The 12073-nt window shown below is 34.7% G+C and overlaps 1 protein-coding gene across 9 annotated transcripts in view; it reads right to left on the bottom strand.

Annotated features, from left to right (window-relative positions):
* The window catches only part of MPDZ (multiple PDZ domain crumbs cell polarity complex component), a 174438-nt gene that overhangs the window by 67141 nt on the left and 95224 nt on the right, over positions 1-12073 (bottom strand). For all 9 annotated transcript variants that reach the window (XM_050761615.1, XM_050761619.1, XM_050761622.1 and 6 more), the window contains 3 exons: positions 11669-11836; positions 4395-4676; positions 4013-4136 (listed from right to left, as the gene is read on the bottom strand). In XM_050761615.1, coding sequence (XP_050617572.1) covers positions 4013-4136; positions 4395-4676; positions 11669-11836 — 574 coding nt within the window. The remainder of the gene's footprint in view (positions 1-4012; positions 4137-4394; positions 4677-11668; positions 11837-12073) is intronic.

Here is a 12073-nt window from a genome sequence, read left to right as displayed (position 1 = left end):
ATGGATTATGACAGATTTACAGAAACCTGCCATTTATTAAAACTTCTTCTGGTTATCACAAGACAAAGAAACAAATTATCCACAAAGCTAAAACTGCAAACAACTGCTTATAGCTGATTAAGGGGAGACTATGAATCTAAGAAAATGAGCTCACTGATAGACCCCTTCATAACATACTTTTCCACCAGTACAAACCCAGCCTCTATTTAGACTGCCTAAAATACTATTTATCACACTTCTTGTTACTTCAAGTTATACAGCCAACACCTTCCTACACTAAAGCTTTATTGAATGCTTTATTTTAATATTTACACAGATTTTTCAAGATTCCTTTACATTTAGTTATTCGAAGTGCTATAGAAATCTGAACATTGAGCATCTCCTGTCAAATGAGATAACAGAGTAATGTTCTTGCCTTGGCATGCAGTAAATTTTAACTCCAAAATGCCAGAGGAACCTCACTGGGTCCCAGGAAATCAAAAAGCCAGGGAGAAAGCCCTATAAACATATTGGGCATATCAATAATGGAAATGAAGCAGAAAGTTAAACTAATTGTGATTTACAGTTTTGTATTACAGTGTGAATGGTAAACTAATGGTGCTGTGATTTCACATTTAAATGTCTTACTTTTTTTTTTTTTTTTTTTTTTTGAGACAAAGTTTCACTCTTATCACCTAGGCTGGAGTGTAGTGGCATGATCTCGGCTCACTGCAACCTCAGCCTCCCGGGTTCAAGTGATTCTCCTGCCTCAGACTCCCGAGTAGCTGGGATTACAGGTGCCCACCATCACGCCCAGCTAATTTTTTGTATTTTCTGTAGAGACGGGGTTTTGCCATGTTGGGCAGGCTGGTCTTGAACTCCTGACCTCAGGTGATCCACTTGCCTTAACTTCCCAAAGTGCTGGGATTACAGGCGTGAACCACCATGCCCAGCCAATTGTTTTACTTTCACTAAACAAATGACAGGGCTCTTTTACACTTTAATTTTAAAGTCAGGCTGTTGAGGGAGGTTTAAATGGATTTCTAGATGTGATAGAAAGGAAAGACAGTTCTGCCTTTCACTGTTTTCTTCCAATAACTTAATTAACCTAGTATATTTTTATATCAAAACTTAAAAACTAAGATGGAAGCAACTCAAGTGCCCATCGATAGATGAATGAATAAACAAAGTATAGTGTATACATACAATGGAATATTATTCAGCCTTAAAAAGGAAATTCTGACACAGGTTACAACATGGATGAACCTAGAAGACATTATACCCAATCACATATGGACAGATACTGTATGATTCCACCTACATGAAGCATTTCGTCAAATTCATAGAAACAGAAAAATGAATGGTAGTTGACAGGGGACTGGTAGAGAGAGCAATGGGGAACAATTGTTTAATGGATACAGAGTTTCAATTGGGGAACCCAAAAACGTTCTGGAGATGGATGGTGATGATGGCTGCACAACGACGTGAATGCACTTAATGCCACAGAAATGCACTCTTAAAAATGATGAAAATGGTCAATTTTATGCTATGTATATTTTACCATAATTTAAAAAAGCAATATATCTTGACATATTAGCAGAATAAATAAGAAAATCCATATAATTCCCCAACAGATGAAGAAATGCTTTGACAAAATTCAACATTCTCACAATTAATTAAAAACTGGTAAGCAGGCCGGGTGGGGTGGCTCACGCCTGTAATCCTAGCACTTTGGGAAGCCGGGATGGGTGGGCTGCCTGAGCTCAGGAGTTCAAGACCAGCCTGGGCAACATGGTGAAACCCTATCTCTACTAAAATACAAAAAATCAGCCGGGCATGGTAGCAGAGGCCTGTAATCCCAGCTACTCAGAAGGCTGAGAGGGACAAGAATTGCTTGAACTCAGGAGATGGAAGTTGCAGTTAGCCAAGATCATGCCAATGTACTTCAGCCTGGGCAACAAAGTGAAACTCTCTCTCAAAAAAAATAAAATTGGTAAGCAATCCAAATAGTCAGGTTGCAAAATCTGATGTGCCCAAACCATGGCTCTTACAAGAGCCTCCTAACTGCTTCACCAACCTAAGCTCAATGTTCTTCTTAAAACACAAATCTGATCATGTCACTTTCATACCCTTAGCTCCCGCTGCCTACATGAAGCATAAGGCAGTACATGGCTGCAGCAGAAGTTCTGTGTCCTGCACACAAACCCATCCAGCAGCTGTCTCCCACTTATCATTCCTTTAGTTCCAACTCTGACTTTGCTGGTCATCATACCACACTTCATCCATATCGAACCAGTTTCAGTAATATTTAACATCTCTCTGCCTTACTTCTAAGTAGCTTTCAACTTTTTCAAATTCCTCAACTATGTGGTAAAAATCTCCTCTTTTTAGACCTAAATCATACATCTCCTCTTTTCTGAAACCATTCTAAAGTTCTCCACACTTGGAGAGCAGGGATTAGTTATTCCCTCTTTAAAGCCTTCAATGTTCTCTATAAGTATCTATCATAGCACGTACAATATTCTAACGCCTTTAGGATTTTAAATGTCAATTAGCTTACTCTCTTAAACCTGCATTAAGAACAGTAATAATATTATGGTGTCTATGCATAGTGGATAGAGAATTAAAATAAATGTTTGCTACTTCAGTAAATATACTAGAATAATAGTTCTCAAATAGGCTTTGTAAAATCTCTGCCTTATCAATTATTCAAGAAAAATGAGTTCTATGGCCAATTAAATGTGAAAAATGCTACATCTGATAATCTCTTAGTGATTCACAATGCACATGGAGTATAAAAGATATTGAGATGTAAAAAGAAACCTGTCTTCTTAAATTTATCTCATTCCAAACTTTTAAACTTGGAAGTCATTTATAACTCCTATTAACATCCTACAGAACTAATATTTTGAGTAATATGGCATCAGAAACACTAAATTAGCCAATAAAATAATTCTAGCATGGCTTAGATATCTGTCTCATAATCAATGAATTATGGAAAGTTCTGCAGTTCAAGCTTTGTATCATCCTATTAAACATAATGTATATAAGAAATATTACAACAACATAAATATTATCTGCTACAATTCTTTGTTTAGCTGCTGTTGGTAGTACCCCGCCACCATCAAATGGAACAAAATCTTGGCAACCAAGGCTGAAATCCCACTCACCAAGTAAGCACTGCTGGATTCCTCTGCCAAATCTCAAAAAAAAGGAAACAAGACCCTGCCATAAGATGTCAATGTAATGGGTAGTGGTTGGTTACTTCACAGAAAGAAAAAGATCTCTGATACTGAATTAACCATAGAGTCTTGGGCTGCATTTGGACACTCAAAGCAACTCATCTACCACCCTATTTATCAAAAAAGACAGGGCTGAGTCACATGACTGTATAACCCAATGAGAGAACAAATATGCTCTGCCTCAACAGTTTTAGCTATTGTAATTAGGATATTTCTACAGAAAGTCTTCTTTGCCCAATTCAGAGGGTTTTGTGGTTAAAATAGGACACAAAAATCCTGCCACCTGGGAAGTCCTACTGAATAACTCACATTTACATTTTGGTGGTGGCACACCTGGTTGTCTTTTTAGTCTTTCTTTCAGCGAGTGAAAGAAATTAAATGCAAACTGACTTATACATCACTGGTTCATTCAAAGAAACTAATAATTTACTTTTCCAAAGAATTTAGAATTCCAAATTGCTGAGTTTTCATTTTCTAAGAATTCCTTTTCTGATTTGCTGTTTCATACACAAACAATTCATATATCTTTTACTGAATGTAAATGAGGCTTGTGAATACTCTGAAATAATTAAGACAATGAGGGATTTCTGCTCATACGAAGTAAACAAACCTGTAAACCATTTCAGAAAAAATAATGAGGACACAGAAAGAAAAACCATAAAAACTACAGGAAAATTTCGACCATCTGTTCTCTTATCTACAGCAAAAAAATATTGAAATTTACCATGTTCAATATTTCCCCTTGTCAAGGGGGTTAAGAAATAGGTATATGAGGAAAATGAGAAACTTACCTAGGCTAGAATTGCCTTTGGCTATATTAATAGTCCTTTCAAAAGATTCTTTAGATACATTTTGAAGCATGACACACTCAGCATTAGAGGCCAGGGAGCTCTGTTCAAGCAGGTACTCAGAGCCCTGTAAGAAGGAAAAAACAAGCCACAAGTCACATGGAAAGGGAAACTAGACTTTGGAGTGTGATTTCAACATCACGCACATTCTCTAATTGATTGTGCTTTATTCTGCAAGAACCTGCAACCAAAACAAGTTCATAGGTTGCTTTCTGAAAATCTTAGTGCCAAGAAGCACTCATTCCAAATGAAGAGAATGGCCAGAATAACCCTTCAACATTCCCTACCTCATCATAAAACACAAACCATATCTTTAAAATATTACCTTTCCAGCTGAATCGGGTAGCACAGAAGGAAGTTCTGCACTTGATATAACTTCACTTGGTAAATGAGATTCAGTCCACACTATTGTGTTTTCACATTCATATTGCTGTTCAATAGCATTTGCAGGTGTGTAGTCATTTATAGTAAAGCCAGAAGCAGACCCCATACTTATGTCTACCAAAGGTGTATTCTCATCCTGTCTTTGCAGGAGATTCTGGGTATATAGTTCCTCCAAAGACATATGCAGATCAAGTAGTGGATCACAAGAATTTTCAATAACATCCTGGTAGTTAAAAAACAAAAAAGAAAATGAAAAATGTGAACAGAATTACATCACTTCTTAATGAACAACTATTTAGTAAAATGTAAAACATAACATTTATTACTCAAAAAGCATTAACAAACACAATTCTTCACTTAGCAGGTTTTCTGCATATCTTTATTTTCATAAATGCTTTTAAATATATTTCCTGCAAGTCATACATCTTATGTTCTACTGTGTTATACTTGTACAAGATACTAAACATAAGATCATTTAGATATAATACTACGTTATATTTACAAATAAAATTATTCAGAGTTTAAGTTACATAGAAGAGCAAGTAGCATACTCCCAAATCTCACTTAAAGTGTAGTTTGTTTCCCATCAGTCTGAAGTTCCTATTTATTATGAGATCAAGAACATAAAAAGCATGACATTAATTGATTTGGACTCATAAGAGCCTCCCAGAGAAAATTATTTTGATAGGCATTTATAAGTATTTATGGAGAAGAATAGACAGCCTTACAATTCAAATTATCATAGGAAAAATTTGCATAAATACCCTGTAAGATATAACAGAAGGAACAGTAAAATGGGTTGTCATAAAATGTAGGCTCTAAATCCAGGGTCTGTTATTAACAATTTGTATATCACAGAACCTCTCTTGGCTTTATATTAGATAATTTCTACAATCCACTGAAACTCTAAAATTTTATAGTTCTATATAAATGTGTGTATCTACTTACAACAGATATATTGTATCACTTATGTGCTCTGGGAAAGCAGTCGCTTCACAAACTGCTGTTGAATAAACATATCCGTTTTCCCTTCAATTCTTTCATTGATAATTTTAATGTATAAAAGTAGCATATGAACATACTATTGCATAAAGGATTCAAGATACAGACATATATTGTGTATGCATATAGAATACAATACGAAGAGTCTTTGCTATGGCTTCTACTTCCATTCCCTTCCCCAATAAAAATGGCTGGCATCAGTTAGGTGTTTATCCATCAAATTTTTAATGCATTTGCATAATATATACATATAAGTACACATGCACACACTCACACATACAAGCAGATATACATATATTTTTAAAACTAAACACAGCCATACAATAAATAGCATTGTTTTTCTGCAGTATCTTTTCATCTTGATGTGAGAAATTTCCATGTCAATTTAAAAACAAGTCAACTTCAATCTTCTTATGGCTGTAAGTTATTCCTAAGTATGAAAGACAGTGGTGTGTCGACTCTGAAGCCAGGATGCCTCAGTTCAATTCCTGGCTCAACACTAATTAAATGCTAGAGCTTTGACAAGTTACTTAAACACTATGCCTTGACTCTCTCATCTACTAATTGGGGAAATCAACAGAAACTAATACAGGACTGTTGGGAGGACAGAGAGTATTAATCTCCACAAAGTACTAGAAACAGGCCTGACTTAACAGAAAATGTGCAATAATTTTTAGCTACTGCTGTTATTTATACTCTACATCTTTGTCCATATGTGTGAAGATATATTCACTATGAATCACTAGAATTGCAATGGCTGGTCAAATGATATGCACGCTTAAAATGTCGGTACGTGTTTTTAGTAGAGACGGGGTTCCACCGTGATGGTCTCGATCTCCTCACTCGTGATCTGCCTGCCTCGGCCTCCCAAAGCATTGGGATTACAGGCGTGAGCCACTAAAAATACAAACAAATTAGCCAGGTGTGGTGGCTGGTGTCTGTACTACCAGCTACTCAGGAGGCTGAGGCAGGAGTATGGCGTGAATCCAGGAGGCGGAGCTTGCAGTGAGCCCAGATTGCGCCACTGCACTCCAGCCTGGGTGACAGAGCGAGTCTACATCTCAAAAAAAAAAAAAAAAAAAGTTGATATGTACTGCTAACTTGTCTTCCAGTTTTCTCTCACAAAAGGACAATATGGGAATACCTGCTAATGAATCTTGCCAGCCCTAGATTAGTTTGGCAATCTGATTTGTAAGAAATATATTCATTAGTGTTTTATTATGTGTGTTCCTGACAATTATCAAAGATAAGCCACTTGTATTTCTTCTGTTAACAATCTCTTCAAATTCTTTATCCAATTTTTCTCAGAGTTTAAATTATATACAGAAGCAAATACCTCATAATTTCAAATTTCACTTAAAATGCAATTTAGTTCTAATCACTTTGAAGTTCCTATTTATGAAGAGATCAAGAGCACAAAAACTGTTATTAATTGATCTGGATTCACAGGAGCTTCCAAGAGAAAACTATCTTAATAGGCATTTACAGGTATGTATGGTGAAGAACATTCTTCTCGTCATTGGCATGGTCTGAGTATAAAGTCTTTGTGATATACACTGCAAATATTCTTCCAGTCTGTCACTTGTCTTTTAGTTTGTATAGGTACTATTTTGTCATGCAGAAGTTAAATTATCTCTGCAACCAAATTTGTCATTTTTTTATGCTTCTGGGTTTTATATATTACTTAATAAGCCCTTTCACACAAAGTAAATGAAATGCTTTCTAGTATTTTTCTTCTTTTATAAATGCTTTGTTTTACATTTTAACCATCTAGATTTATTTCAGGGAATGGTGTGAGATATGGGTCTGTCATTTTTTTTTAAAGGGGTAATTAATTGCTCCAACACAATTTATGACACTCCTCTCCTTGAATGCAACTTATTATCTCTCTAGAATTATCAGATATTCCTAGCACAAAGAATTGAGGCAAGTGGAAATATTATATAAGCAATCAACATCTGTAGTATCCTCAGAAACAAATGATAGGAAGGTATCATCCTCCACACTCCCAGTATCTAAACAATAACCTATTGGCTCCCTCACCCAATTTTGATAATTTTATTCTTAGGAAAAACAATAATGTACTTACTACAGAATTGGTTAGCTTCTATATTACTAAATTAATTATAATAATTAGTAAATCATCTCCCCCATGCCTCAAAGATAGCAATCAAAATTGCTTTTCATTAGAAAAAGAGGTCAAGTCACCCTTGTTAGCTGGGGTGTACTGTAAATGGTATAACAGTCCCATGAATAATTCATGAAGGAGTTAACACAGACATGTAGAAAAGAAAGAGCTAATCAACACAGTAGACAACATACACCCACTTCAGAAACGTTTCTGGTTGCTCAACAACCAACTCAGTTTTATTTTTAAAAGTCTTATGGATCTAAAAGAAAAACAGTTCTTCCCTCATAAGAGGTACAAAAATAACCACAATTTCCCAGTGCAACTTGATATCTAAAGTGAAGTATTCCAAAAGTCTATATTAATATGTGACTTCGCTTGATATATTCTTGTCCTCACTACAAAATTAGAAAAAGGTTAAATTAAAATGTCAAATGTACTTTTTTAAAGTTCTATTTCTTAAGTGCAATGCATAAATTAAAGTTAGACTTGCGCATATTATTTACCCAGATAATATATTTACAAAAACTAACTAAATACACGAGCATTCAATAGCCATAACCTGCTTTTCTTCAATAAGCAGTCTACCAGAGAATTCTTATTATACTTTTAAAAAATATATTGCAACCACAGCTGCTCCAACTGTCCTTCTCCAACTCTTTCTGAGATAAAGTACACTTCCTTTATTGTTTTGACACTGATCCTACTAAGGAAAAAGGCAACATCCTTTAAACCTTTGAGAGTCTGCAGTTTTGTCACTAAGACTCTCACAGTCACTCTCATCATTTTAATTAGAGTGATTTAGTTTTTTATTCTAACCCCATCTGCAAAAAGAACAATTAAGAAATAGTATCAACATTCTAAACATGGATGTGAAGGCAATAATATTTTATGCCAGACAATGACTCTAAGAATTTGTAAGAATGTTCAGACTACTAAAAAAAATCATTAAATCTGTTAGTTGAGCTGACGTACAAGGTGCAAAAGGGTTCCTATCTTGATAAACATCAAGTTCAATCTGCCTTAGAATAAAAAGTATTTCCTGGCAGAACCGACATTCAAGAATGAAGGATGGACACCATGTTGGTAACAATATTGTCACTGGACAGAGTGAGAGTATGGGTGTACACCGGAGGGTAGGGTGTAAAGGTGTGAATAAGGAGTAGAAGGGGAAACTTCAATAGATATTAAATCTGTATCCGTTGTATTTTTAAAGCAAAACAGAAAAAAAAAAATGTTCTAAAAACCATGTTAAGATTTTAAACAAAAGTCTGCAAATTTATAAAACAATTATTTCTGCATTTTGTCATATCTTTGGAGGTAACAAGGGAAAAGGAGTAAAATGATTAACCAAAGAAATAAAACTTAAAATAATAAGAAAGGAAAAACATGGCTAGAGCCATGTTGCTTTTAAAATCCATACTTCAATGACCTGCCTCTATTAAGCCAAATGCCATAGAGGCAGGTATATTTTTCAGGTTCTTGAGTAACAGCTATTTCCCATAAATCTTTACATGGTAACTAATCAAATTAAACAAACACATACTCTTTAAAAAAAAGTAAAGCAAAATGGACCCCCAAATTAGATAATTTTGTGAGGAAGAGCCCCAATGTATGGCTGCAGCCCTTTAGTGTTTAGGCTGCCCTGAAGAGCGAGGCCTCCCTCTATGAAGAGTTTGTGCTGTAGGTGATTAGCACTGATCACTTCTGGTAGTATACCTGACGAAGGCCAAAAGACCATTCATCAAGGGGAAGAGACAGGTAAAATTATTTGTTCATTTCCAGTTGCCATTTAAGGCTCCAAGATTATCACATATTTAGCAAAGTCAAAAATCTAAGGAACCGCTGAGATCCTCACACTCTATTTTATCCTTTCAAATCAGGATAGAGGCATCTTTGTTTTTCTTAAAAATCATATACTATATGGTATTACTTTATAATTAAAAAGCCTTTAAGTAAGCTCACTTTTAAGAAAAATAGTCAATTGTAAATTCCATAACAAATCACCATTGGGTCTTTTTAATATAAATTTATTGCAAAGAAACAAGGAAAGACACATTATATACTTATTTACATGAACATTTTTAGTAAAAGTCTAGGTATTAGAAAGTTGTCCCCAAAAATATAAAATGTTGCAGAGATTTTACCATGATGTAGGAACAGTCCCACATTCTAAGAAAACTAAGAGCACACAGGAGTTTCACAATGTGTTTTAAAACACCCTCATTAATGTCTTCTTTGTTGTTTTGTAGTTTAAGTATTTCAGTTGATAAACCAGCTTGCCAAAATTTGCTTCAACAAAAGAGTAAACTGCTTGGGGAAAAATAAATAAATAAATAAAAAAGGAGGCAAACAGACTTCAGTAAGCCAATATGTTGTGCTGCATACAGCCAGCATTTGCCCTGTAAAATATATGCTTCTCAGTATGCAGATTGTGTAATCCCTTTAAGTAACAATTACTAAATTAAACAATGCAATCTGTCCACTGGCAAGAAGACGTGTGCTATGCTGTGGATTAGGAGATTCCATCAGGAGATGAACTCAGCTTCCAGCCCTGAGGCTAGTAAAGACTGAACACATTCCAAAACACATTCCAGACAGGACACAGCCAGACAGACAGTCTCAGGTGTGGTGAGAGAGGAGCATCTGCTCCACTCAAGATTATACCTTGCAAACCAATTCAAGGAGATTGCCCAGCATCACTTGCAAGGGTAACAGGTGCACCTTGAACATAAAAGAAAATGCTTTGAAAATGTTCTGGCTAAAAAACCTGTTAATCAGGAAAAGAGGAAAACAGTGCTAGACCTATGGAAATTCTACTTTCCAACTTATTCATAAATACCCTTCCCACTGACTTCAATTTATGCAGAAAATACATATTTCATATATTAAAAAACATTGTCCAGTCTTTTCAACTTAATTTTAAATGTATGTTTATTGTATATTTCCGACATAGAAAAATAAAGAAAATATATTCATATATGAACTGTTTGCCATGATTTAACATATATAAACATTCTGCCATATTTTCATCAATCTTTCTTCATAATATGCTATAATGTATTAGACACATAGCTAAATTCCCATACTTCCTTTTTTCTCCAAGGATAACTTCTTTTTTGAAGTTGAGAAGTATCCTGCCAACACATTTTTAGATTTTACTATACATATGTACACAGATATTCATAAAAAATATATGTTGAATTGCTTTGCATATCAATTTCCAAAAAAAAACTGCAAAAAATCAAAAGAAAAATGAGCAACCCAATACAAAATGGCCGTAAGATATGAAGAGATCTTTGATTAAAAGTGAAAAACAAATGGCCAATATTATGAAAAAATATTCATTCTCATTAGTAATCAGGAAATCCACATTAAAATGGCAAGATACCATTTCATACCCAAAATACTGGAAACATTTTAAAGCATTACTTATTCAACATCATAGAGTATGTCAACAATAAAATTAATATAGTTGGGGCATTTATGCCAATAATCTATTTCTAAAATATGAACGGCACAGATATGTCAAATAGTGACTAAACTCTCCATTCATATCCAGTGACATAAACATAATTTACCATTCACTGTGTTTTTTTATGTACAGTATTCTTTGGCATCATTTTGTATGAAAACATATGATAGCATTAAGTTTAACTTAGCTAGTAAATGTTAAATTAATGCAAGAAATATTTTACTATTCAACTCTGCATAGAAGTCAGTTTTAAAACCATTAAGAAAATAAAGTTATTCTTGTAATTTTTCCAAAGTAGACACTGCTAAAAACACAACTTGAGAAATATATGATGTTAAATTTTTCTTTCTGACATGCAAACCCTAATCAAAGTTTTGAGTCTCTGTGTCTATCATTCTCAGACACTAAATTTAAATAGTTTCTAGTAATCTGAAAGCTACCCGACCAACACTGGCTAAATGAAATTGTACTTTAATCCAATAATGAGTCCACAACTGGAGAAACATAATGTCTCCAATATGTTATTCCCACAACTCCCCATAAGGACGGACCTCTGGAAAATTATACACAAGACTTTCCTATAAAAGAAAAATGGGTATTTCCTTTGTACCTTAGGAGAAGACGATGGAAGGGAAGAACCATAGTTCAGGCCATCACCACAAGAACTGCCATGAAGAGATAAAATAGAGGTTTGAGTAGAGTAGATGCTGTCATTATCAGGAGAGTATTGAGACTCGAATGTGGATTCATCTACTAAGTCAGCATCATTTGTGTCCACCTAGAAATAAAACAATAATGTTAGCTGGGAATTCTGTTCTATTACATATATGACAAACTCCACTTGAGACTAAACGGCAAACTGGTAACATTCTTTTATCTATTATATTTTCTGTATGCCCTCTTCACCCTCAACAGAGACTGCTAATGCAGCAGAAAAAGGATAAATAGCCCACCTGCAGTAGAAAGTGCTGGCATACAAAGTTATTTTATTTCATCAATAAAAGGGCTAAAGGCA

Source organism: Macaca thibetana, chromosome 15 (genome assembly GCF_024542745.1).
Source record: "Macaca thibetana thibetana isolate TM-01 chromosome 15, ASM2454274v1, whole genome shotgun sequence".
Taxonomy (NCBI): domain Eukaryota; kingdom Metazoa; phylum Chordata; class Mammalia; order Primates; family Cercopithecidae; genus Macaca; species Macaca thibetana.
Note: the sequence above shows the minus strand (reverse complement) of the source record. Positions and strands in the feature narration are given on the sequence as shown.